The 26,974-nt window shown below is 53.3% G+C and overlaps 1 protein-coding gene across 3 annotated transcripts; it reads left to right on the top strand.

Annotated features, from left to right (window-relative positions):
• The first annotated feature begins 889 nt into the window (after positions 1–889).
• On the top strand, positions 890–25,710 carry TOP3B (DNA topoisomerase III beta). 3 transcript variants are annotated; one of them, XM_041729304.1, is made up of 18 exons: positions 890–956; positions 9,089–9,271; positions 10,383–10,514; positions 11,991–12,097; positions 12,749–12,823; positions 14,142–14,338; positions 14,821–14,977; positions 15,722–15,835; positions 17,525–17,615; positions 19,121–19,275; positions 19,432–19,537; positions 20,232–20,378; positions 20,497–20,670; positions 21,909–22,037; positions 22,523–22,672; positions 23,045–23,145; positions 23,898–24,099; positions 25,139–25,710. In XM_041729304.1, exons 2-18 carry the CDS (start codon positions 9,202–9,204, stop codon positions 25,618–25,620), a joined length of 2,589 nt encoding a protein of 862 aa, XP_041585238.1. In that variant the 5' UTR covers positions 890–956; positions 9,089–9,201; the 3' UTR covers positions 25,621–25,710. The 3 variants fall into 3 exon arrangements, with proteins under 3 accessions (XP_041585238.1, XP_041585237.1, XP_041585239.1); XM_041729303.1 differs by lacking the exon at positions 890–956 and adding an exon at positions 963–1,754; XM_041729305.1 differs by lacking the exons at positions 890–956; positions 9,089–9,271 and adding an exon at positions 11,273–11,418 and having other exon boundaries at positions 10,389–10,514.
• The last annotated feature ends 1,264 nt before the right edge of the window (positions 25,711–26,974 follow it).

The raw sequence follows: 26,974 nt of genomic DNA, 5'->3' as shown, positions 1-26,974 counted from the left end.
AGAGTGGAGACTAGGAGACCAGGAGGGAGATGGGCTTGGGTCAGGATGGTGGCCGTGGAAGCAGGGAGGATTGATTGCATCTCAGATATATTTTGAAGACAGGGATGGCAGGATTTTCAGATGAGTAATAAGCGAGAAAAAGAGAGGAATCCAGGACGCTGTCAGACACTGGGCTTAAGCAACCAGGAAGATGAAGCTGCCATTTTGGAGACGGAGACCTTGCCAAGGAGTGGGTTTGGAAGCAGTTCCATTTTGAAAATGAGTCTCATTATGACTTTTAATTCTTGGCATTTCTCGACCTTAATCTGACCATAAGATGTTTCTTTGTCCAGAGCATCTTTCAGGGCTCCTACTCCAAAAAAGGCAGATTGGAGAAAGTGCCTACAGGGAGCAGGGGAAATGTGTCTGCTATTACTTAAAACATATCTAGGGACACCATAAAAGATATTTAAATAAGGCCATGAAAAGTTTTTTTTTTTTTCATGAAAAGTTTTTTAAGCCTTCCATAATCCTAATGCTTTAACACACATAAAAAAAGGTTGTTTTTATTGCCCAATTCATCTTCCAGATAGATTTTATATTCATTCATTCGTTCGTTCATTCCACAATCACAGCATTAAAAAGAGTCTGCTATACACTCATCTGCAATTTTGATTATTTTAATTATTAACAGCATACATATTTCCATATTTATCATTCCGTTTTTACGATCATTGTAACAGCTGCCTTTCTTGCTTTCCCGGTGGCGGAGAAGAGTAAGGTGGAGGGTTTGGGGAGGCCGCGGGGAGGGGTCAGGAGGCAGGGCGGGTACCCGCGAGCCACGGAACCCGGCAGGCGAGGGGACGCCAGCCGCGGGGACGCCCGCCGCGGCCGGACCGGAAGTGGAAGCTGCCGAGTCCGCTCCCCGAGCGGAAGCTGCGGTGGGAGCCACGGCGGGAGCCGCGGTGGGGCTGCGGGTGAGCGGCGGGCGGCGGGAAGCGCCGGGGAGGTGGGCCCCCAGCCCCGGGGCGTGGGAGAGAAGGCGGCTCCTTGCTTTCCCGCGCCCTGCTTCCCGGCGGGGGCGCCCGCACCCCGGGGCTGGTGGTGGGGGTGCCGGGAGGTGGTGAGGGGCGACCTCCATCGACCCTCCCGGGGGTCTCTGAGGTGCGGGCTGCGGCCACAGGTGGGGAGACGGAGGTGCGGGGGGCCGCCTGCCGCCCCGGGCCCGGCTCAGCCTTGAGGGCACCCGGGTGTGTTTCTCCGAGTTGTTGGTGGACAGACTCGCCGGAATCAGTTCTCGCAGGTGAAAAGGAAGACTGGCCTTATCCTGCCTCTTTGTCACTCAGCCTTCGGGAGCAGGACGTGGGAAAGTCAGCCCAGAGTGGGCTTGATGGCCATTGAGCCCCGAGGTACCCCTAGAGCCGTGGCAGAGGTCGCCTGGGCCTAGGCCGAAATGTTCTGAACCTCGGTTCGCTCGTAGTCAAAAAACTGACCAGGCCAGCCTCGAGGCGTGACGGGCCAGGTTGAAGAGAGCGGCAGCGTGCAGAGCGGGGCTTGCGTGCAGAGGAGGGGCTTGCTTTCCAGACCCCGCGGCACCGGGTTAAGTTGCTAAGGTGGAGATCCTGCTCTCAATGCTGTCTGCGCCACTGCTGGGCCTCCACCCCCAAGCCAAGTTCAGTTGTTCGTAAGACTGACAGGGGAGGACTTTGTGTACCGTGACCCCCCGAGGGCACCCACCGTTGCTGATACTGCTGCTGAGAGTCCGCCGACCGGTAGTAAGTGGCCGACCTGACACTCTCACTTTACAGTTCCAGTTTGTGTTGTTTGCTGTCCAACACTCCCTCAGCACTTGCTGATTCTCCCTTTCGAAATGAGAGAACCAACTTCAGATGCAGCTTTAGCAGGCAACGAGATCAAATTTGATTAACCACGTAGGTTACAGAAAAGAAGGCGATCAAATTTCCCTTTAAAAATAATATACATTTAAGATTTTATTTATTTATTCATGAAAGAGAGAGAGAGGCAGAGACACAGGCAGAGACAGAAGCAGGCTCCATGCAGGGAGCCCAATGTGGGACTCGATCCCCGGTCTCCAGGATCACGCCCTGGGCTGAAGGCAGAGCTAAACCGCTGAGCCACCGGAGCTGCCTTAAGATTTTTTTAAAAAGTAAAAACCTGGGACGCCTGGGTGGCTCAGAGATTGGGCGTCTTCCTTTGGCTCAGGGCATGATCCCAGTTTAGGGATTGAGATCCCTGTGAGGAGCCTGCTTCTCCCAGTGCCTATGTCTCTGCCTCTCTCTGTGTCTCCCATGAATACATAAATAAAATCTTTTATAAAAATGCAAACACTTAAGTAACAGTACAGCAAAAGGGTTTTAAGACGGCATATGGTATAATAATGGTTTATAGAAGTTTGCAAAACACTGCTTTCAGCTTTTATTCTCATTGATTTCCCCTTAAAAAAAAAAAAAGATTTTACTTATTTACTCATGAGAGACATAGAGGCAGAGGGAGAAGCAGGCTCCCCATGGGGAGCCCAATGTGGGACTCCATCCCAAGACCCCAGATCACGACCTTAGCCAAAGGCAGATGCTCAACCACTGAGCCACCCAGACGTCCCTAATTTCCCTTTTGAAGTTGGAGTGTGCCTTAATAGAAAAATAGGCCCCAAGATAACCACAGAAAATTAATCAGTTAAGACTGCAGAATTCTTTTAAGAGGTAGACCCTGGTGCAGTTAAAAAACAAAAAAGTATCTCAGAGAAGCAGGAGTTTCAGCTCCAACTCTACAAACTTTCCAGGTAACCTTTGGAAAATCTCTTTCTCTGAGTCTTAATTTGTTCTTCCTTGAGACGTCTGTACCAGATCATCACCAGGGTCCCTTTCCCAGGATTCCAAATCCTTAAAGAAAGTCATACATTTTTCCCAGTAAATCAGTGATACTCAGATCATTACAAAGTCCTTATGTAGAACTGAACTATAAACTGTTGAACTAGAGCCAGAACTGCTAAAGACCTACATGTAACAGTGTGGAATAGCAACTGGTCTGATGTGGACAGGTGATCTGAAATGGGTATGGATGCCGGTGTGCCTTCGTGGGCACTGTCGAGGTATATCCCTAGCCCTGGATAAATGAGGTACTGCCTTTGAGGATGCTAGGACAAAATGTTTCTCTAAAGGGATCTGTAGAAAAGGATCTGTTCTTTATTTCCTGAAAGTGTTTAGGATCCTTAGGTACAAAGAAGAGTAGTAGAAATATAAAACTTCTAGAAATTTTAACACCATAGGAAAAAAGGACGTTGAGAAGTGTTTGCAGTAGTCCTATAGATGTAAAATCTGTTTTTAAAATTTAGGTATCTAGTGCAGCCCGAGTGGCTCAGCGGTTTAGCACCACCTTCAGTCCGAGGTGTGATCCTGGAGACCCGGGATGGAGTACCACATCGGGCTCCCTGCATGGAGCCTGCTTCTCCCTCTGCCTGTGTCTCTGCCTCTCTCTCTGTGTATCTCATGAATAAATAAATAAAATCTTAAAAAATTTAGGCATCTCTAAGTTTTTATTATTCACTTCACAGGTAAATTTTTTTTGATAGAGAAAACACACACACATAGAAGCAGAGGGAGAGAATCTTTTTTTTTTTTTTAAGATTTTATTTATTTATGAAAGAAACACAGAGGCAGAGACACAGGCAGAGGGAGAAGCAGGCTCCATGCGGGGAGCCCAATGTGGGACTCGATCCGGGACCCCAGGATCACGTCCTGAGCAGAAGGCAGGCGCGCTTAACTGCTCAGCCACCCAGGTGTTCCAAGGAGAGAGAGAATCTCAAGCAGACTTCCCACTGAGTGCAGAGCCGGATGGATGGATACCAGACTTGATCCCAGGACCTTGAGATCATGACCTGAGCCAAAGTCAGACACTTAACCTGAGCCACCCAGGCTCCCCTCTTCCGTACTTCTAAATCGTAGTTCTTTTTGACCACTTATGTGTGTGTGCCCACTGCACTAAATGTAACAAGTACAAAAGGAAGTATGGTTAGTAGAAGGCCCCCCCCACGTCCAGCTTCCAGACTCTAACCCCACCCTTGCCCCCAGGTGGTTGCTTTGCCATTTCTTGAGTGTGTGTGTGTGTGCACACACGTCCATAGATGGCAGTGCTTTGTACAGTCACACACTTCACTTCTTCATGTAATTTCTCTGAAACTCAATTCACATTAGTATTTACGGAGCAGATGCACTTCTTTCTCATTGCTGCTTGGTGTTCCATTGTCTGCCACACTTTATTTAACAGTTCCTTGTTGGCATACACTAGAACGTTTCTAATGTCTTCTGATTGATAATGCTGCAGGGAATTCCCCGGCAGTGTGTTACCCGCTGTGTCCTGCCTCAGGAACCCAGTGTCCACGTGGACAGTCTTGCCAGTGCCCACTGCTTACTCTGCAGTCTCCTGTCCCCCTGCGGCCTCATCCCCCACGCCATTCAGGCCTCCACACCAGTGCCCAGGCACCTTGCCCTCTGACTTTTTTTCTTCTTCTTCAACCCCTGCTCCCCACTCTAGCACATAAAGGTTTTAGACCCCACCAGCGCATGCCCTGTGTGGACCTTCCCACGTCCTCCCCTCCTCCTCGCCCATCCTAGAGTATCTTTCCCCTCACCCTCTCACTCCTACTCACCTGGCACATCCCATCCCTGCGAAATCTAGCTCTTCCCCTGCTGGCAGCCTGCCCCCAGTGCCATCTCCTGTCCTCACTGCTGACCTGCTGACATTTGCACTTCTTAGAGGGGCCCTCCTCTGGCCAAGGACAGCCACTGCTTCCCACCCAGAGACATCACTCCCATCAATTCCCTCCTCACCTCCTGCATCTTCTCTTTTCCCTCTACTACTTCTATCCTTATAAACCTGCTGGTTTATCTTCCATCTTAAAATGTAAAAACCTACTCACTGTTCTCTTCCCTCCTTCCAGGTCCTCTTGCGCTCACCCCCCTCAGGCTTTTACCTTTGGCACTCCTGCATGAAACAGCTCCCATCAAGGTCACCTGGCGCCTGTAGGTCTCCAGACTCCAATGTCAGGTCTCCATTATCACCTCCCCCAGCCTGCAAGTATCTGTAGCATTCGATGTGTGATGTGCAATGACTTCCCGCCTCCCCTCCCGCCCTACCCGCCCCCGCCACCAACCCAAGTGCCTCTTCTCTGGCCTTTGAGGATCTCCCCTCTCCTGAGTCACCTTATCTCCCCAGCCCCCAACTTGGGCTCCTTTCCCTGCTCCACTTGCCACCACATGCCACCGCCTCCTCCATGGCCCAGCTGGCTATTAGGCAGCTCACAGTTAACATTCCTGACAGCTCCTGCATCTTTGTCCCGAACTGCTCCTTCCTCCTAACTTCCCATCTCAACAAATGGGAATCCCATCCTTTAGCTCCCTAGGCCAAAGGCACTGGAGTCATTCTGCACTTGCCTCACTTCCCCTTCTCAGTCCTGTTGGCTCTGCCTTGGGAGGAATCAGCCCCAGACCCCAACTTTCCCTCAGCACCTCCATCGCTGCCCCCAGGGGCCCAGTGACTCCCTTCTTAGAGCCAGAGGGATCTCTTGAACACTTGAAGTCAGGTCATCAGGCTCCTATGCTACCTTCCAGTTCCCTCAGAGCAAACCCAAAGTCTGAAACTGCCCTCCCCACCGTCCCCCAATCCTCTGTGGGTCTTAATGCCTGGACTTTGTCCCACGTGGCACATAGCAACACATACTGAGCATGTAATATGTGCTCAATAAATTCTGGTAGGGTGATTGAATTCATTCCCAGGGGTGGGATTGCTGGGGATGTGCACTTGTAGTTTTGAAAGAGATCGTCTAATTGTTTTGCACAGAGGTTGTTCCAGTTTTACTTCAGCCACCTACCTTCATAGTTTGCCTGTCACCAGACCCTCCTCCACGTGTGCTCATCCTGTGATCATTGCTAGTGAGATAAGCATGAGCTCATTTTACTTCTAATTTGCCATTACAAGTGTTGTTGGCCATCATATCACAAAGGGCTAATTTCCTCATTATATAAAACAATTACTAAAAATGAGAAAACAGCAGTCTGGCTGGGGAGAGAAAGGGTAAAAAAATAGACCATTCACAGAAAAAGAAAGCAAATGCTTTCAAATATGAGATATGTTTCTGAGCTTCTGAAATCCTTAGGTGTCTTTCTTTCATACCAAAGTTTATGTTTTCTTTTAGTATTTTTCTAGTTTTTTTTTTTTTTTTTTTAAGATTTTATTTATTTGAAAGAGAGTGATGGAGGGCAGCCCCAGTGGCTCAGTGGTTTAGCGCCGCCAACAGCCCAGGGCATGATCCTGGAGACCCGGGATCGAGTCCCACGTCGGGCTCCCTGCATGGAGCCTGCTTCTCCCTCTGCCTGTGTCTCTGCCTCTCTCTCTCTCTCTCTCTCTCTCTCTCTCTCTCTCCCCCTCTCCTCTCCGTGTATTCTCATGAATAAATAAAATCTTTAAAAAAAAAGCCCTTTAAAAGAACAAAAGAAAGAGCGTGATGGAGAAAGAGCACAAGTGGTAAGAGGGGCAGAGGGAGAGGAAGAAGCAGGCTCCCCACTGAGCAGGGAGCTCAATCCTGGGACCACAGGATCATGACCTGAGCCAATGACAGACACTTCACTGACTGAGCCACCCAGGCACCCCTAGTATTTTTCTAGTTTGATCTTTTTGCGTAAATTTCTGCCAGGTCTGGAATCTGTTTTTGTGGCAATTCTAAAGTAGGAGTCTAGGGCAGCCGGGGTGGCTCAACGGTTTAGCACCACCTTCGGTCCAGGGCATGATCCTGGAGACCCGGGATCAAGTCCCATGTTAGGATCCCTGCATGGAGCCTGCTTCTCCCTCTGCCTGTTCTGCCTCTGTGTGTGTGTGTGTGTGTGTGTGTGTGTGTGTGTGTGTGTGTGTGTGTGTCTCATGAATAAATAAATAATATCTTAAATAAATAAAGTAGGAATCTAGCTTTAACCCTCCCAGCCCACCCAGAAGGTTGCCCAGTTGTTTCAGTAGCAGTCATGTTGTTGGGTTGGTTTTTTTAAATACAGTGTCATATTTGTCAATGTCAAGGCCATATATATAGTGATCAAAAAGACAGCAGGAATTAAATGTCCTGTAGCAATCATGGAACCAGTTGTCACAGTGGCCGGCAGTGATCCAGACCTCAGACCACTCATGTGCTGGTGTAGAATGAGACAGTAACTAACCGTGGTGTGGTGCGGTCTGTTGTAACGGACTCAGGGCAGCAGGAAATGTTTTATCCTGCCCCAGGGTGTTGGGAGAGCTCTTTAACCAAGAGTTGGCATTAGAGCCAGGCCTTCAGACAGTCAAGCTGCATTCTCTGGGCTTGGTGGTACATTCCAAGCAAGGGAACAGAGGCTTAAGAATATGTTTTTCTTTAGATATGGTGTCCAGTTTAATTGGCCAGAGCATGATCTGCAATGCTAGAGATTGTGAAAGGCAGGCAGGAAGGTAGATTGGAGCCCATTGGAAAGGGGCTGTCGAGTACTACTGGGGTCTGGACTCCATTGGCCAATGGGTCTCAGGCCTATTTTGGATCAGAAAGATCTAGGGAACATGGCCTGGCATCTGCATTTTATAAAATGTCCCAGGGTGGGGCGCCTGGGTGGCTCAGTCAGTTGAGTGTATGAGGACTCCTGATTTCAGCTGGAGTCATGATCTCAGGGTCCTGGGATCATGAGCCCTGAGTTAGGCTCCCTGTTCAGTGGGGAGTCTGCTTCTCTCCCTCTGCCCCTCCCCCATCTGCGATCTCTTTCTCTCTCAGATAAATCTTAAACAGTGGGAACCCTGGGTGGCACAGGGGTTTAGCACCTGCCTTTGGCCCAGGGCACGATCCTGGAGACCCAGGATCAAATCCCACGTCGGGGGGAAAAAAAAAAAAAATCCCATGTCGGGCTCCCGGTGCATGGAGCCTGCTTCTCCCTCTGCCTATGTCTTTGCCTCTCTCTCTCTGTGACTATCATAAATAAATAAAAATTAAAAAAATAAATAAAATAAAATAAAATAAAATAAAATAAATCTTAAACAAAAACAGAAAATGTCCCAGGGCATCCCGATGCTCCGCTGAGGTGGAGGTACTGCTCTCAGCCCTGGGGAGCAAACAGAAGTGTGCCCTGGGTGGAGGGCTGGCCATCTGCCCTACCCCAGCCTGTCAGTCCAGATCCAAAGGCCCCCAAGTCTTCCTAGCACGGATTTGGTGACATGACTGACCTGAGGTCAGGGAGCCACATCAACTTCTGCCAAAGGAACCCAAATTCCCAAGGTGTTTGTTTCTAAGCCAGTTCCATTGCCCTGGTTTATCCCATGTCTTCTTTTTCTTTTTCTTCAGGTTTGTTTGTTTAAGTAAACTCTACACCCAGTGTGGGGCTTGAACTCACAACCCTGAGATCAAGAGTTACATGCTTTACTGACTGAGACAGCCAGAAACCCTTATGTGTGGAGTTTGGGTTTTGGGGGGGTTTTTTGTTTTTTTTAAGTAGGCTCCATGTCCAACGCGGAGCCCAACACAGGGCTTGAAAACTCACAACCCTGAGATCAAGACCTCAACTGATATCAAGAGTCAGACGCTTAACTGACTGAGCCACCCAGGAATCCCAAAGAAATTGTGTCTACTTGTGTTTTGCTTTTTGGGTTTTTAAAAAAGATTTATTTGTTGGGCACCCGGCTGGCTCATTTGGGTCCTGGGATTGAGCTCCTGCTCAGCAAGAGCCTGCTTTTTCCTCTCCCTCTGCTGCTACCCCTGCTTATTCTTTCTCTTTCTTAAATAAATTAAAAATCTTTTTTAAATATTTAAAAAATATTTATTTACTCGAGAGAGAGAGAGGGAACATGTATGAGCAGGGGTAGAGACAGAGAGGGAGAGAGAAACCCAAGCAGACTCCCCACTGAGCATGGAAACTGAGGCAAAGCTCCATCTCACTATCTTTAGGTCAAACTTGAACCGAAACCAAGAGTCTGATGCTCAACCAACTGCACCACCCAGGTGCTGCTGGTTTTTGTTTTTTTTAAATGAGTTTCCTTCTTGGTGGTAGGGGTTCCATTAGAAGCATTTGTTTTCTGTGTGTCTTCTCTTTAGGAGTCAGCATTGATGGTAGTGTTGAGCTGCAGAAGAGCAGTTTCTGAACTTCATCACCATCCCTCTGAAACTGGAGTGTGAAGGGCCAAAGCCCCGGGCAGCTTTCAGACAAGATGAAGACCGTGCTCATGGTTGCAGAAAAGCCATCCTTGGCCCAGTCCATTGCTAAAATCCTCTCTCGGGGTAGGAAAGACAAAATGGCGGGTTTGTGGGAGGAATCACTAAACATGGTCATTTCTTTCTTTTTCTGGAGTGTGACTCCAGCCCTCTGGAATTGACTTGGTTCAGGACAGTGGGTGTTACTGAAGCATCTCAGTATTAGTTTTTGTGGGTGCATTTACTGCTACATCCAGTGTGCGGTCCAGGACTCCCAAAAGGTACAGACACCATTCACAGCATAGCACCGGGCAGTCCACTGTTGGTCATAAAGCAGCACCCAGCCCTGGTAACTTACACAGAAAGAGAATTCACTAGAAGAAAGAATACAGAGCCAAGATCTCGCCCTGGTCTAAGTCTGAGGCCATGCCACAGATAGCATCACCACAGGAGCTTTGCCACTGCCCTCAACCACTACAGCTGCAGCCTGTGTGCCTCATGTCACTCAAGAGCAGCATTAGGCTGGCCCTGGTGTATAGCCCTCCTGAGACACCAGGGCACTAAGAAAGGGGACATCTGTCCCTTAACTCCATCCTGGCCACTGGGGTAGTTGGTGGGGTGCTCATTTCCTTCCTATCTCTGACTTCCCTCCAGATAGGAAGGGTGCTTGGGTGCTCTGGGTACCTAGAAATGGCCTATGTCCACCGTGACCTCCCCTAGGCTAGGACAGTGGGCTGGTGTCTCTTTGGAGGGGAGGGGAGAGCTGAGAAGTGCCCGATCCACAGAAGCTAAGAAAGTTCAGCTGAGAGGCTGTCAGTGGGGAGCATGAGAAGATGTCAAGGGACTTGGTAATGAGGAGGTCCATGGAGACCTGGTGAAGTTTGAAAGAAGTGAGGCAGAAATGAGAGGAAGGGCCCAAGTGTCTGCTGTGGAGAGTCTTCAGAGAGGATGCTCCTGGCCTTCAGCTGGCCCAGGGCCCTGCGTGGTGAGCATACCGTGCTGGTTGGTTAGCAATGAGTGGTGTTCCCCTGAGGACCATGACGTTCGTCAGCACTGTTACATGCAGTGGCCTGAGGAACGCTGCCACTGACTGCTCTGGAGAAGGGGGACTCTGGCCCTGTGAGTGGTGGCTTCTGGGTCTGGAGCCTCTGTGGTGGCTGTGGCCTGTTGGAGCAGCCATCACTGTGCTTCTCTGCAGGAAACATGTCCTCCCACAAAGGGCTGAACGGAACATGCTCCGTGCATGAGTACAGCGGGACCTTCGCTGGCCAGCCCGTCCGCTTCAAGATGACATCCGTCTGTGGTCATGTGATGACCTTGGATTTCCTGGGTGAGCCCCCTGCACCTTGTCCAACCCCTATCCCACTGAGGAAACCCCGGCAAAGTGCTGCCCCAAGTCTAGATGGAACCAGGGAGGGCTCCAGGCAGACAAACTAGTGCAGAACCCATGAGTCCTGAGGCCAGCAGGTCCTGGGTCACCTAGAACCCAGGTTTTATTTTTTTTTATTTTATTTTTTTAAATTTTATTTATTTATGATAGTCACACGCAGAGAGAGAGAGAGAGGCAGAGACACAGGCAGAGGGAGAAGCAGGCTCCATGCACCGGGAGTCCGACGTGGGATTCGATCCTGGGTCTGCAGGATCGCGCCCTGGGCCAAAGGCAGGCGCCAAACCGCTGCACCACCCAGAGATCCCCTAGAACCCAGGTTTTAGAGCTCAGTGCCCGTGGGTCCCCATCCCAGAGGCACCCCTTAGTCACTGCATGCCCTATGCTCCTTCCTGTGCTTCCTAGAGGTGGTGGATGCCCACCTCAGAGGGGCTGGCCCATGCAGGCATTTGGGAGGTGAATGTGACTGTTGTCCAGTGGTCGTTTGGTGGCTGTCATTGTCATCTTTGTTATCTGTTACCTTGGAAGGGCCAGCATTAGTGACCCAGCAGAGCCACATGCAGGGCCCTGTGGTTGATGAGAGACTCCAGCCTAGGCTCTGTCTCATGCTCTACAGGCTCATGGGCTGGGACTGGAGCCTCTAGAAATTTCTGTTCCACATGTATGATGTTAGTCTTACGATAGTGCCATCCACTTCCTAGGATTGAGGACTCAGTGTGACGGTGAAGGAAGAGAGCTTAGTGCACAGCAAAGTCTCAATACTTCTTGTTGCCCAGTGACAACAAGGACATTGATTCAGTCGTGTGGCCAAGCATTTGGACTCTTGACTTTAATCACCAGCCAGCAGGTGGGGAGCTGGGATTTGAACTTGACTCTGTATGACCCCGTTCTCCCAGGCTGTACGAAATGGGGACAAAAAGAAAGCCAGAGGGCTAAGCTCTCAAGCACTAAGCACTGAGTAGAGAAGTAGGTGGATGTACCAGACACGAAGCCCAAGAGACTGATTCCCCATGGGGTTCCCCTGAGCACCTGTCACGTGTGCAGTCAAGTGCTGGGTAGGGGGAGAGTTGCAGCTATTCAGGCTGGAAGAGAAGACAGAGGTAGGAGGGGTGTGATTCAGTGCTCTGGCAAAGTGAGCCAGCCCAGGAATGGCGCTCCAGCCACAGGGCATGTCCTAAAGTGAGGCTGGAGCAGCAGCAGCCCTGCCCAGCGGTGGCTCCTGGAGGTGACCAAGGTGTGGTGTCACCTCAGCAGCCCAGGGGAATGAAGGCCCAGCCCTGCCTCCAATTGTGGGGTTCCCCTGGGCAAATTGTTCTCCAAGCCTCCCTCTCCTCCTGGGCCTATGACAATGGAAGAGATCAATCAAGCTTGGTGAGCCAAGAAGTGTGATTCAGCTGTCACTGTGGCTATGGTTTGTAGGAAAGTACAACAAATGGGACAAGGTGGACCCTGCAGAGCTGTTCAGCCAAGCCCCGACAGAGAAGAAGGAGGCTAACCCCAAGCTGAACATGGTGAAGTTCCTGCAGGTGTGTGGGCGTGCTAGGGCATGGGCACTTGAGAAGCCTCTACTCTGGGCCCTCTGCACTGCAGGTGGTCTCCGGAGTCCCTCTCTTTCATGAACTGGAGGCCTTTGCTGGAAGCCCTGGGTGGGCCTCGCAGCCCTTTCTGCGAGCTCCCCTTGCTGGCCCACGAGGCACCTTTCAGGCTGTTCTCACAACCATCCACTGGCCCACCTGGGCAGCCAGGTCACTCAGCCCTGGAGAGCAGAAGTTCTGCTTTTTAAACTGTTTGTTGGTGGTGGCGGTTTTTCTAATCTTAAATGCACACACATTATGGAAAATATTAAAAAGTAGAAGGAAGAAAAAATATATAATCACACTACCTAAGACAACCACCATTAACATTTAGGCTTATTTCATTTCAGCCCTCTTCCCATGCAGTTTTGGAGGTTAAGATCATTTTGCATTTATAATTTCATTGTGTCCAAAAAACAAAGTCCTGAGTGAAGTTCTCTGAGTGGCTAAAGCAGCCTAACTGCATCTAGCGCCGCTGCTCAGCCCGGGCCCAGTCTGGGTGGCAGTCCTGCTCCATGGGGCTCAGGGTGCGGGTGGGAGCACCGTTGGTGGGCACTACGGGCCAGGCCACGGAGGGGCCAGTCACTGTGTACTCTGTGGCAGGTGGAGGGCAAAGGCTGCGACTATATTGTGCTGTGGCTGGACTGTGACAAGGAGGGAGAGAATATCTGTTTTGAGGTAAGAGGGAGCCCACTGCTGTCCTCAGTTCGAGCCTTCCCACTGACCTGTCCTCGCATTTGCACCATCCCGGGGGTGCGGCTGGGAATCTGCTGCGTTGCCTTAGAAATGCCTTTTTTTCCTCCTTTAGTTCAGAAATTGCATAGACACTTTGAAATGTATGGACTCTGCCAAGGGCAGAGGGGTATTACCTATTCCCCTGCTTGGATGCACTGTGTGAGCAAACATACAGAGGGCAGAATTTTCTCAGTGGATGAGAGGGTTTTCAGGCCTTCTGGGCACCTCTCAGGGACCTATGGCCAAGGCTGGTTGCCAGTTAACTACCTTTCTTCTGCTTTTCTCACTTCCGGCCTTCACCGTCCCCTCCAAGATGCCATCAAGCCTCCCCCTCCCGTCTTGTTTCCACCCTCCCTGCAAGGACACAGGTGTCTGCCTCTGTTGTGGGTGTGATGCCCTCACACGGCTCCTGACTGCAGGTGTCCCCTGGTGCAGCTCATGCTCCTGCCTCTTGCACCCCCAGTTCTCACCCGGAGCCTTTTACACTTTGGGGCTCAGGAAATGCTTCCTGTGTGGCAGAGGGAGCTCAAGACACCCCAAGTTCCAGCACAGCACCCTCAGTCAACATGATCACGCTTTGTCCCTTCCCAGGTACTCTTGTCCTGGCCCCACCCCTATGGGGCTGCTCCTTCCCTGGGGGCGGAAGCTCAGGGGGCTTTCTCCCCTCAGCAACAAAGGTACCCCCCACCAAAGAATCTACATGGCCAGGGTCCAGTGTGACTCCCCTCCCACTGCACAGCCTTCATAATGAGTCTGGCTCCAGGCCCCCTGCTGGGCTTATCCCTCAGTCCCTAAGGTGGGGGTCCCCTGTGCCCTCCCTGCTCCTGCCCTTTGTTTTTTCCTCTTCATTCTGTTTTCCCTCCTTGGCTTTTCTTCAGCCTCTTAAGAGTTCCACCCACCCCTCTTTGCACTCTGCCCTCTAGAAGGAAGGGAAATGGGTCAAGTGGGGTGGATTTCATGACTGAGTTTCCCTGTGTCGTGGCATTAGCATTTCCTGGTTTGGCAGGGGTGAAGGCAGATGAGAGAAAGTGGTAATAAGGGGGGTGTTTGAACAAGTTTGTCAGTGGAAGGAAAAGAAGCCATGTAGTAGGAGTGCTGTGGAGAGACTGAGACTTCTGGACAGGGAAGGAGGTGGAGGAGGGTCTGGCAGGATGGAGAGGAAGTTACACCAGCAAGGTTCAGCCCCAGAGAGGAGCCCTCACATGAGAGGCATGGAGGCAGAGATTTGGAAGGTGAGTGACAGCTGGGCTGCCTCCCCCAGGTCCTGGACGCTGTGCTGCCCGTCATGAATCCAACCCATAGTGGCGAAAAGACCGTGTTCCGGGCTAGGTTCAGCTCCATCACAGATACGGACATCTGTGCCGCCATGGCCCGCCTGGGAGAGCCAGACCACAACGAGGCGCTGTCGGTGGACGCCAGGCAAGAGCTGGACCTGCGCATCGGCTGTGCGTTCACCAGGTGCCGGCTGCCCTCCCTTTGGCCAGGGCTCCTGCCTTACGGGTCCCCATTTGCTGCCTCTGGGCCTGGTTAGTACTAGGCCAGTGTCCATATTCTAAAAACCCTGAAGGCAACTGTCTCTCTGGCTGGTCAGACCACACAAGGCACCACTTGATAAGCAGGGTGTTTGCCTCACTGCATGGGTCTTGAGGAGAGGGTGGAGGGCTTAGAATAGAATAGAAGGGTTTCCCAGCCCCAGGATGGGTGGAAACTCTTCTCTCTTGCCTTCCGTGCCATGTGTGCAAACACATGATTCCTCTCTACCCACACACACCTTTCCCGGCCCCTGTGCTGAGCCACGTTCTCACTCTGTCCCCTGTCTTCTGAGCAGGGGCACTGCTGCCAGCTGGCCCCATGCTGGACTCAACGTGGGTGATTAATGATGGTGGCTTTGAGTGCATACGTGACCAGAATATCTTTCTCTACCCCATGCCTCCTTGTAGATTTCAAACTAAGTACTTCCAGGGAAAATATGGCAATCTAGACAGCTCCCTCATCTCCTTTGGGCCATGCCAAACCCCTACCCTGGGCTTCTGCGTGGAGAGACATGATAAAATCCAGTCCTTCAAACCGGAGACGTACTGGGTGCTGCAGGCCAAGGTTTGCTTTCCCTTCCCTACACACGCTGGGTCTTTCCAGGTTTGGGCTGTGGACTCTGAGGGTCTTCTATCATCATCCAGCCCATTAAACCCCTGAGGCCAAGGGCACAGAGGAGGGATGCCAGAGTGGTCTGTGGGGTGCTCAGGGAAGGGATCCCAGCCTTCATAGGCCTGAATGCATTGAATTTAGAGAGGCAAGAATGAATTCAGCCTTGAGGGGGGAGGGGGCCGGGTAGATCATGCCTCAGAACAGTCAGCTGTGATAGTCAGGTCCGAGGTTTGGACCAAGGGCCATAAGCCACTGACTTTCAGATCCGTGTAAGCTTCTTATAAGATTTAAAGCAATACAGAGCTGGTCTGGTTGACATAGGGCTGGGGGCCCCTGAAGGACTACACCTAGTGCTGGCCAGGTGTCAGAGGGTGGGCAGGGATGGCATTTGTGATGGAGGTTCCAATACCCTTAAGGATACAGCAGCCTTGGCTCTGGGCTCCCCTTATGAGACTACTTGCCTAATCTCAGGGGAGAGGCCTGGGTCAGCCTTTTCTTGGGACAGGGCCGGGTCTCAGCCTACATATCTGTGCACCTCTGCACACCCGTATAGGTATGGCTGTGAGACCTTAGAGCCGGGACCATTTTCTTCCCAGAGGAGGACCAGCTTCATCTACCTCGATTCTCTTCCCTGACAGTGTGTGCTCACCTGGACATATTCTTTCCCGTCTTCTGCCTTTGTACTTTTTCCTATAGGTCAATGCCGATAAAGACAGATCTCTTCTTTTGGACTGGGACCGAGTACGAGTGTTCGACCGGGAGATCGCACAGATGTTTTTAAACATGACAAAGCTGGAGAAGGAAGCCCAGGTGGGCCTGCCCCACGTGTATCTGTCACGTTTGCTCGGGGCAGGGGTAGACCTTGGATGCCTCTGGCTAGAAGAGTAGCTCGTGACCTAGGGTCCCATCTTTCTTTCCTTCCTGGAAATAGACATCTATTTCTGCTGTAGAAAGATTGACAGTTATTGATGCAAGCGGTAACTGTGTGCTACATCCCTGCTCTGTACTAGGCATTGCCCCACATCTACGACCTGCAGCTCCATGTGACCCCAGGGGCATTATCTCTTTTTGGCAGGACTCCATTTCACACCAATGTGCCTTTTCTGTGATACGGATGCTAACAACTCTAGAGGGACCTGTGTGCACGTCAGTGAACTCGGCCGAGGTCACACAGCTAGCATGGGATATCCCAGCCTCAGTCAGCTTTCCTGGCCTTTATGGTGCTGTGTTTTTTACTCAGGTTTTTTATGAATTTGAGAGTAATGTGCTGGGCTTTTAGGAAGAGGGTGATGCCACCTGTCAGGGGCCTGGCTGCCTGGGGTGGAGGCAGTTCCACCGCCACTGCAGTGGCCCACAGCCTTACAGCTACCACAGTCGTGCAGGTACGGCCTGGCCTTCTTCAGCTGCTTTCTCGTCCTTTTCAAGATTTCCTTGGGTGCCCTCTGCTTAGACATGCAATTGATGCAGGCTTCCAGAACTTCCTCCAAAGCTGCTTCACACTTTTTTTTTTTTTTTAAGATTTATTTATTTCCATGAGAGACACAGACTGAAAGAGAGAGGCAGAGACATAGGCAGAGGGAGAAGCAGGCTCCTTGCAGGGAGCCCAATTTGGGACTCAATCCCGGATCCCAGGATCACAACCTGAACCGAAGGGCACCGCCCAACCGCTGAGCCATCCAGACGTCCCTGCTTCACGCTTGTATCCTCGATCGTGTTCTCAGGATACCCCTCGCCACCATCTCCAGTTCTCACCCATAGTGATCCCAGCTTCCACTGCAGCACACACCCATTTTGGACTAAATTTGCCCCCACATTTGTCCTTCTGGAATTCACAAGGCACTGTCCTAATGCATGGCTGGTGTCTGTGGTGTTGGGAGGGGCAAAGCATCACAGTTGTTTGGATTGTATTAGCCACAGGCAAGACAGTCCTCTCTTCTGACAACCGTTCAGCCCAGAGTTTGAAGCTGATTGATATTTTATTTAAACTACATGCTGTTTACAAACATTTCAAAACAGTTACCAACATTGGAAAATTACAAGATTTCACATAAAATGCCTGATTTTCAGCTTTTGTTGACAAACTGGAAGATGTAGCAACACCAGTAACCCCTGGTGGGAGCACTTGGGTGCACTGAGAGGCAAGTGGCTGCCCAAGGTGGGCCTGCACTTCGTGGCCTGCCTCAGGCCTCACCTGCCGTCCCATTGGCCTGGCTGTCTCAGGCTCCTGTAGGATTTTGAGTTTGTAACCCCTTTTGGCTCTTCCCCATTCTTCTATGTTTTCTCTTTCCCTAGAAAGTTCCCCAGAAAAGAATTTTCTTTCTTTTTCCCTTCCTCAGACTGAATACATAGTCAAGTCTTGAGACCATGGTGAGGAGTGAAATTGAGAAGCAGGGAGACCAATTGAATGAAACCAGACCCTTCGGCCCACACATCCTGATTCTCTATTGTGGTGTCTTTGCCCCTGCCACCCTGAATCCCTGAACCTATTCTGTCTTGTAGGTGGAGGCCACAAGCAGGAAAGAGAAGGCCAAGCAGAGGCCCCTCGCCCTGAACACTGTGGAGATGCTGCGTGTCGCTAGCTCTTCTCTGGGTATGTAGGGATGTTCCTCTAAAGCCCACAAAAGACTTCCTGGGTGGGACACGGTGAGCCATTCAGCCCTGGTGCAGCGCCTGGGGTCGCAGGGCAGTACTGATGCTCTCACCTCTGCCGGCACTCTCCCTCCACGCTCACCCGTGCCAAGTGTTTCCCGCCGCCGCGCCCCCCCTCACCTGTGCTGAGTAGCCCCTTGCATGTTAACCTGTGTCAAGCCACAGCCCACCTGCAGTATTTTGCAAGGCTTAGTGGGAATCTGAGCCTACTGCTGAGCTAATTTCTCTTAAATTCCAGAGTGGAAATAACTAATAACAAACTAACAAACATGCAGGAGGATCCCATTTCAGAGGATTATTGGTTAATACTCAACAGCTTCTTTGAATTTACGTGGAGAAAATTGAGACTTTTTTATTACTAGACATCCATGCAGCTGCTGCCAGGACTGAACACATGGAAGGCTGTGGTCAGGGACCACCTGCAGGGCAGGCCCTCACATGTCATTGGCTCAGTAGAGTCCCCGTAGAGGCATTAGACCATGGAGTTCCAGCTCCGGACCAAGCTCTGGTCCAAGCTCAGCTTGGCTACTTGCTTTCTTGTCCCAGAGCCTATTTCCTTACAGGAAAACAAGGCGAACACTGTGACCATCTCTGTGGGTGGGTTCCTTGGATGAAGTGGTTGAAATGGCACATCCTCACGAGACCAGAGGCAATGATAGCCACTATCCGAGAGGGGCATCCTGGCATTAGCAGCCCAGAGCAACTTCCCCAGGGTAGGGAGAGGCCGAGGGTAGGAGGTCGGCGCTCCAGGCTTGTGTCCTGCAGGCGCAAGTGTGACCAGCGTTGGTATACTTCCCCGAGCCTCATTTCCATGGTCATGAGAAGGGGTTTGGCAATCTCTGACAGCTATGGGCCTCAAGGCATTGGTGGCCTCTGCAGCCTGAGGAAGCTGGCCAGTGTCCTTGCAGAATGGCCCCTTCGGGGATCCTCAGGGGGCAACAGTGACATTGATGGATAGCTGAGGGCCAGCTCCTGCTGGTCAGGGAAAAGCAGAAAAACAAGCCCTCCCTCAGGGGTCCCAAAGCGCCTCAAGGACAGAAACACCCAAGGGGCTCAGAGCAGGGAGCATGTGCTAATAATTCTCTGTCCGACTGGGACATCAGCAAACCCGGAGGCTGACCCCATACACTCCATGGCCAGGGTATGAGAGATTGGCACTCTCAGGGCACATTTCATCAACCTAGCCACTAGTGTCATGAGAGTGACACTGGAGCATCCCTCTCCTAAGTCCACCTTCACAGGTTCAGGGCCTCAGCCTTAGATAATCTGCACAGACACTGGTGCCTGGCCATCAGCTCTGGGCTCTAGCTGTGCCCATTCAGAACCACCCTCACCTACCAGGAGGCTCTGGCCACCTTTGGTGGGGAGCCTGAGTGCCCTGGCTTATGGGCAGGGACCTAGTCACCCCTGGCATCCTGATCCAGCTGAGCCTACCATCTCTCACAGGCATGGGGCCACAGCATGCCATGCAGACCGCCGAGCGCCTCTACACACAAGGCTACATCAGCTACCCAAGGACTGAGACCACCCACTACCCCGAGAACTTTGACCTGAAGGGCCCTCTGCGGCAGCAGGCCAACCACCCCTACTGGGCCGACACGGTGAGCAGAGCCACTGTGCACACTTGTTGCTGGAGTCTTGGGACCAGCCCAGACACTTTGGTCAAAGCCAGAACTGATGCTGGCCCCCTCCATGTTGGGGAGGGGCAGGGGCAGCTGTGCCCAGACTCACACACTGCCTTGTCTTCTCTCCCTCAGGTAAAGCGCTTGTTAGCGGAAGGTATCAACCGGCCACGGAAAGGCCATGATGCTGGTGACCATCCTCCCATCACCCCCATGAGGTCTGCCACAGAGGCTGAATTAGGTATTGGGCACTCCTCCCAACACTCAACACACACACGTACACACAGCCCAAGCTTCTGGGTTGGAAGCTACAGTCACACGGCCCCTTTGGACAGTGTCAGGCCCCACTGGCAATGTGGAGGCTCCCTCCCTCTCCCACCTGCCCTTGGCTGTGGCAGAGGGGGTCACCTGAAAGTTGTGTTCTGTGGCATGAGACAAGGCAGGAGTGAAGTGGTGGCAGTAAGTGTGTGGTGGTGTACCTGAGTGCAGGGGGCAGGTGGCTGCTCACAGGAGGCAGGAAGATGAAACAGATGGGCAAAGACAGAATAGGACAGTACCGAGATAGGGAGTGCTAGGGCCCAGTCTTGCCACCTGACCAAGCCAGTGCTGGTGGCCTGTGTCCTGGGAGGAGGCAGAGAAAGGGGGAACCGTATAGGTAGAGACAGGAGCCACTGTACACAGCCCAAGTTTCAGGTGATGGTGGCAAGTCACTACCTGTGGACTGGCCAGGCCCTGAAGAGCAGTCCCACTAAAAGCAGGCTAGAAGATGGGAGCCTCGCTTTCCCTTCCTGTGTTTCCTCCTCCTCTCTCGAGCTTCAGTGCAGGCCAGCCCTACTATCCTGTGCCGACAGCCAGGGTCCTGCTGCCTGAGTGAGAGCGCTGGGGGGTCAGAGCCAGAGCCCCCAGCCCGTGACCAGCTCCCATGCCTGTTGCAGGGAGTGAGGCGTGGCGGCTCTATGAATACATCACCAGACACTTCATCGCCACGGTTAGCTATGACTGCAAGTACCTCCAGAGCACCATTTCCTTCAGAATCGGGCCTGAGCACTTCACGTGCACGGGGAAAACCGTCATCTCTCCAGGTAAAACTGCAAGTGCCAGCGTGGCTTCTCCCAAACCTCCACAGACAGACGGAACATTCTCCATTGGGCCTGGGCTGCCTGGGATGGGACCCTGAGGGGCAGCACCCTGTCTCCCCAGGCTTCACGGAGATCATGCCTTGGCAGAGTGTGCCTCTGGAGGAGAGTCTGCCCACCTGCCAGAGGGGCGACTGCTTTCCCGTGAGCGAGATGAAGATGCTAGAGAAGCAGACCAGCCCGCCCGACTACCTGACAGAGGCTGAGCTCATCACACTCATGGAGAAACACGGCATTGGTGGGTGCGCCTGCCCTGCTGCCCGCCCCAGCCCCGGGCCCAAAGGTCTCCATCCCAGGACTGGGGTCCAGGAGACAGCGCTTCCAGAGCTTCCCAGTGACCCGTCTGTGCCCAGAACCTGGTGACTGGGACCCAGGTGGTCAGCTCCCCAGGCAGTGTTCATTCTGATGGGAAGTGCCTGTTCCCTGATGTGCCGCACCAGCTATGCGGCTCTGTACCTGCTGCTGTACCTGGCTTCTGCTCTGTCACTAACAATCGTGACAGGTGACTGGCAGGGAACATCTCATCTGAGGCTGGGGTTCTGGTGACAGTGGAGGCCTCAGCTGAAGAGCTGAGCCTACTTCTACCGGGGGCCTGGGTCCTCAGGTACAGATGCTGTGGGGTGTGGGTGCTGTTCCCCCAGCATCCTCTGTCTTTCCCCATTGACAAGACATCCATGGCTCCCCAGACCCCATGACCAAAATGAGTTTGTGTTTGCAAAGAGGACTCTTGAGACCTCCTGAACAAGATGGGGGGCCAGGAGGCCCCAGGGCTGCATGAAGAGGCTCTCCCTAGGGGGGAGCTGCTGCTCCAGCAGCTGGCAAGAATGCAGCGGGCACAGCAGGGTATGTGCTGGGTTCAGATCCTGACCCCAACATCATCCTTCAAGTGTGGTACCTCGATGGTCTCCTTAGCCTCTGAGTACCATCTAAGGGGGCTTCTCAGCACGGGGGTGCAGTAAAGGCAGCATCTGGCAGTGCCAGGTGACCCCGAAGTCTCTATGGGAGATGCCACCCTAGAAACCAATCACGGGATCTAGGAGCCAGAACATGGGCCATACTGAGCAGGTTTCAGGGGTCAGTTTGGCAGCGAGCATGGGAGTCTCTGTGTTCAGGGGTTTTGAGTCCTGGTTCCAGAAGGATGGGTGGCTCAGGATTGAGGCAGGAGAGACCAAGGAGGTCATATTTACCAGGTGTGAGGGGCAAGTAGAATGAGCTCCCGTGACCCTGGCGGAGTTCCTTAACCTCTGTGAGCCTCTTGTCTTAGAGGAGGATTAAGCACCCGGCGCTGGCCCTGGGAGGGCCATTCTTGGGTTCATAAGATGATTCTTGAAACACACGCAGTGGTGCCCTGCATGGTACTAGCCGGAAACAGAGGGAGGGGGCTGTGAACCAGGGTCCTGGGGCAGGTGGGGCAGAGGTGGAGCCTGGCGTGACAGGGAGCAGGTGACGGAACAGTGGGGCGTTGGCGTGTTTCAGGGACAGACGCCAGCATCCCCGTGCACATCAACAACATCTGCCAGCGCAACTATGTCACTGTGGAGAGCGGGCGCCGCCTCAAACCCACCAACCTGGGCATCGTCCTGGTGCACGGCTACTACAAGATTGGTGAGTCCGGCTGGCTGCTGCTCCTGGCTGCCACCTGGGCTGTGGCAGCGCGTTTTTCAGCCCACGGCCTCTGTGGGGCCCCCTGTGCGAGGCCCCAGCTCCCACTTCAAGGATGCCACACCAGCCCCCTCAGGATGTGCCCCAGGAGGGACTCCGTGCGGTTGGTGGAGAAACGGACAAGAGCAGAGAATCCAAAACAGGAGGTGTTGGGGGCTCCGGGTGGGGCGTAGGTCCTCCTTTGGAATTGTGCGCTCTGTTCCCCGAGAGGTTCCAAGGGGACCAAGGAAGATGGCAGAGCACAGACCTGGCCCGAGGAGTTCCAGGAACTGTGACACAGTCCTAGAGATAGGGTGTCCCTGGCCCCTCCACACAGGATTTTCTGGGTAGACCAGGAAAGGCCTGGGGTCTCCGGGCTCCAGCCTGAGTTGTTAGGGGCGGCCACGGGCACTCGGTGCACGTGCTCACAGGGCCCCCGCCACTTGCAGATGCAGAGCTCGTGCTCCCCACCATCCGCAGCGCAGTGGAGAAGCAGCTGAACCTGATCGCCCAGGGCAAGGCTGACTACCGCCAGGTCCTGGGCCACACGCTGGACGTCTTCAAGAGGAAGTTCCACTACTTCGTAGACTCCATCGCCGGTGAGGCCCGCCCTTTCCCTACCACTGGGCCAGAGGCTCCTGGGCCAGGGCCACCATGGCTGTGCGGGACCAGCATCCAGATTTGGGCTCTGGGCTCTGGGACTCCATTGGGAGAGCGAGGCCGTGGGTTCTGGGCTGTCTTCGGGGCTAAGGAGCGGACGTCTTAACACCACTCGCAAGGCACCCAGCTCAGGTGACCAACAAGGCTGCAGCTCTGCCATCCTGTTCCCCCCGCACCCTCGGGGATGGAGACACGCGCACTCAGATCCACGCCCACTCACGGTGCCTTCTCCTCCACCTGCCTGTCGGAGGTGGAGGTGGGCTGCCGGGAGCCTGGAGGATGTGACTCTTCCCCGCACTGCTTGCCCTCAGGGATGGACGAGCTGATGGAGGTGTCTTTTTCACCCCTGGCGGCCACGGGCAAGCCCCTCTCCCGCTGTGGAAAGTGCCACCGGTTCATGAAGTACATTCAGGTAAGTGGGGGTGAAGGGGCACCCACTGCCCCTTCTGGCCCCCGGCCCCCTTATGCACAGACTCGGGTAAGTCTGGCCGCCTCCAGAGGCTTCTACTTTACCTTTGGTCATACAGGAGTCTTTGTCCTGGCTGTCATTCAGGCATGAGTGGCCTATGACAGCCTTGCCCACAAACACCCACAGTGTACCCCTGACCCCAGGAATATGTAAAGCTGTGAGGCTGCTTAAACACACTTTCTGTTTTTTCCTGACAACACATTATTTGCCATCCTGGGTATTAACATACGTGGAGGGATTATTAGAACTGCATTTCTTCACACACGCAGCAGGTATCCTGAGACTGGTGGCCCGGGGTCCTGGCCTGAGAGGTCGTTACCTGGCAAAACGTTACACGTTACGCATTATGTATTGTATGTTACGTATTACCCTGTGTCTGTATTCCTCGTCATATGTGGAGGTATACACGTGAATTATGCATGATGTCTTACACAGTACTCCTGTATCATGTAAACAGTGTATTAGGCTGCATATATGATATATGTAACTATTTATTACATGGTGTATTTTCTGTATCATGTATAACTTATACACGACTTGTTACATGTTGTATGTTTGTGTCACGTATCATGTTATATATTACACATTATACATGTTAGGCATTACATGTTACCTGTTACTTCCATATTCTGAGAGGGTGGGCAGGAGAGTTGGGGGCCTCATGACCCCAGGCTCCCTCCCTGGTGTCACTGCAGGCCAAGCCAAGCCGCCTACACTGCTCACACTGTGACGAGACCTACACCCTCCCCCAGAATGGCACCATCAAGCTCTACAAGGAGCTCCGGTGTCCACTGGATGACTTCGAGCTGGTCCTGTGGTCATCGGGCTCTCGGGGCAAGAGCTACCCACTGTGCCCATATTGCTCCAACCACCCGCCCTTCCGAGACATGAAGAAAGGTGAGTGCCAGTCTCTGGGCCTCAACTGCTTGCCCTGAGGCAAGGCTGCCCCATCCCCCCTGGGTGTCTGTGGTGCCTCTTCAGCCCTAGCCCCTGCCCCACATCATGCTGGATTCTGGGGGCCCTTCCCCTGTCCCAGCCCCCTCGCTGGCACAGGGATAGGAGACCTAGGGTGTATTTGGCCTTGCTAAGGCATAGCCAGCCGGCCTGCCACTACCCATCCCAGTCCAAATTGAGCAGGCAACTATAGTTAGCTCACTCGGGATCTGGGCCGTAGGCACGCTGAGCCCCCCTCCTGGGCTAGGATGAGAGAGGCTACAGCAGGTTGAGGGGCCCTCATGGCAAAGGGTGCGCCCTCAGCATTCACCACTGTTCTCTAATCTCTCAGTTATTACTGGAGAAAGGAGAAAATGTGTCCAAGTGGGACGAGGATCTGGGGGCGAGGGGGTTCCAGAGCCCAGCTCACTCACCCTTGCTGTGCTGTCTCCATTATACCTCATTCAGCCCCTGGGGTATCATCATCCCATGCTATAGACAAGAACAAGGTATAGCGAGAGGCATCTACCCACATTCACCTGGGGGCCTGGGGAGCCCTCAGGGGTCTCAGTGCACCCCTTCTGACTCAAGCTTCACTTATGAGACAGGGGCAGTCTGCATTTGAGCTGCTGGGGTCACTGAAGCCCTTCCCTGACCTCCAGCATCTTCCAGGGAAACTAATGGCCACATGTGACCTAGTGGCATAAGAGCTACTTGGAGCTGCTGGGAATTAGCTGTGGAAGGGGAGGATGGACGTGGCTGGAGGCCACCAGGACGGCCTTCTGGAAATGATTGAGGGGTTGGTACTCAGAGGTTGAGGAGGTTTTAGAGAAACAGAGAAGCAGGGCCAATGGCAGCGGGGGAATCCAGAGCCAGGGTGAGCAAGGTAGAGAGGAACACTTTCTGTTAGGATGAAGGATCTGGACTGTGAGGGCCTGAGAGAAGGCCCTGGGGGGTGAGAGGGCCGGGGGGTGCACATCATGGGCTGTCCTCTCCCCGCCAGGCATGGGCTGCAATGAGTGCACACACCCCACGTGCCAGCATTCACTGAGCATGCTGGGCATCGGCCAGTGCGTGGAATGTGAGAGCGGCGTGCTGGTGCTGGACCCCACTTCAGGCCCCAAGTGGAAGGTGGCCTGCAACAAGTGCAACGTGGTGGCGCACTGCTTTGAGAACGCCTACCGTGTGCGGGTGTCCGCCGACACCTGCCCCACCTGTGAGGCTGCCCTGCTCGCCGTGGACTTCAACAAGGCCAAATCCCCGCTCCCAGGTGACGAGACACAGCACACAGGCTGCGTCTTCTGCGACCCTGTCTTCCAGGAGCTGGTGGAGCTGAAGCATGCAGCCTCCTGCCACCCCATGCACCGGGGAGGGCCAGGGAGGAGGCAGGGCCGAGGGCGGGCTCGGGGCCGGCGGCCCACAGGGAAGCCCAGTGCCAGGCGGCCAAAGGACAAGATGTCAGCCCTGGCTGCCTACTTTGTATGACGGCCCCGCCAACCCTCACCAGGCTCCACATAGTTTCCTGTGGGCCAGGGAAATCATTAAAATGCAGTTTGTCTTCTTCAGAGCAAGCAACTCGGGACCTCTCACTGGTACCAGAGGGTTGTGGTGTCCTCACTGCCCATTTCTTCCCTGCCCCACCTCTCCCTTCATTCTGCACATACCTCCTGAGTGCCTTTGCTCTGCCTGCACGCTGGCGGTGCTTGTAGGAAGGCCACCAAGTGCAGAAAGGGGGATCAAGCCCAGTCCGAGGCTCCCATCATATTTCAGTATGTGCAGGACGGCATGGTTGCTGTGTGCACAAGTAGCGTCCCGATGTCTGCAAAGAAGAAAGTAAGGCACCAACTGCCTGTCACCCCAGGCAGGTGTAGGGGGGAGGCTTGCCGGAGGAGGCCCGGCTGAAGGAAGTCCTCATTGGACCTTGACCGTCGCTGCAGCTGACTGGAGTCAGATGGCAGCTCTGAGCAGCTCTGTGTGGTGCATCCAACCCTGATGGCCTCCCAGGACCTGTTCTCATTTCTCGCATGAGCCCTTATTGTCCGAGACAGAGGCAGGCCAGCCACTTACCAGGAGGAACTTGGCAGGGGTGCCATGGTCAGTGACAGGGAGCCCCACTGCAGCCATCTGCCTGCCTGAATCCATCAGCCAAACTACTCTGTAGCCTGCCATCCCCGACGTGCTTCCCTTGCCCCACTTCTTCTCTCACGGGGGTGCAGTGCAACACAACTTTGTGAGGGACAGGTCAGTAGTGTTTTGCACGTGGACTCCCCATCTGGGGAGCAGATTCACAGTCTACTGGAACATACGAGGCACCGAGAAGAGTTTCCATAAATACACCTGTGACCACCCAGCATTCCAAGCAAGCACTGTACCCTCCAGGCTCCCTCTCGGGAGGCCCCAAAGAACCAACCCAAGTGTCCCTAGAACACTGAAAACACTCTAGAAGTTCAAAGAAAACCTACAATGAGCCAGAGGGGATGCGGTGACCTGAGGGCAGGCTCCCGGGAAGCTGGGGTGCAGCATCAGGGGAATGGGTACCCTTAGGATGCTTGTGCTCCTCTCCTCCCCTCTGGCTGTGACCAGACTGGGGCACTGGCAAGGCCGCATCTGCTGGAGATAGTGTCCTGGCACAGGGCTGTGACTGCTCTGCCACCCTATCACATCGTGGGTGGACCCAGGGCCTTCTCCATGGGAAGGAGACCCAACTCCAGTCTGCCCTGGGATCCCACACAAGGCAGCCCAGGCAGATGGCCAGAGTGACTTACTGGGGCAGAGACTGTACCTTAGGCTTTAAACCCAAACCAGCTGTTCCTTACCGGGATTTTGCACAGAGGCTCAG

Source organism: Vulpes lagopus, chromosome 14 (assembly GCF_018345385.1).
Source record: "Vulpes lagopus strain Blue_001 chromosome 14, ASM1834538v1, whole genome shotgun sequence".
Lineage (NCBI taxonomy): Eukaryota > Metazoa > Chordata > Mammalia > Carnivora > Canidae > Vulpes > Vulpes lagopus.
Note: the sequence above shows the minus strand (reverse complement) of the source record. Positions and strands in the feature narration are given on the sequence as shown.

Excerpts from the sequence above, each read along its gene's own strand:
- TOP3B (XM_041729304.1), top strand. The coding sequence starts at position 9,202 with ATGAAGACCGTGCTCATGGTTGCAGAAAAGCCATCCTTGGCCCAGTCC. Across the intron at positions 12,098-12,748 it reads ACATGGTGAAGTTCCTGCAG|GTGGAGGGCAAAGGCTGCGA; the intron begins GTGTGTGGGCGT and ends ACTCTGTGGCAG. Across the intron at positions 22,673-23,044 it reads CTTCGTAGACTCCATCGCCG|GGATGGACGAGCTGATGGAG; the intron begins GTGAGGCCCGCC and ends GCTTGCCCTCAG.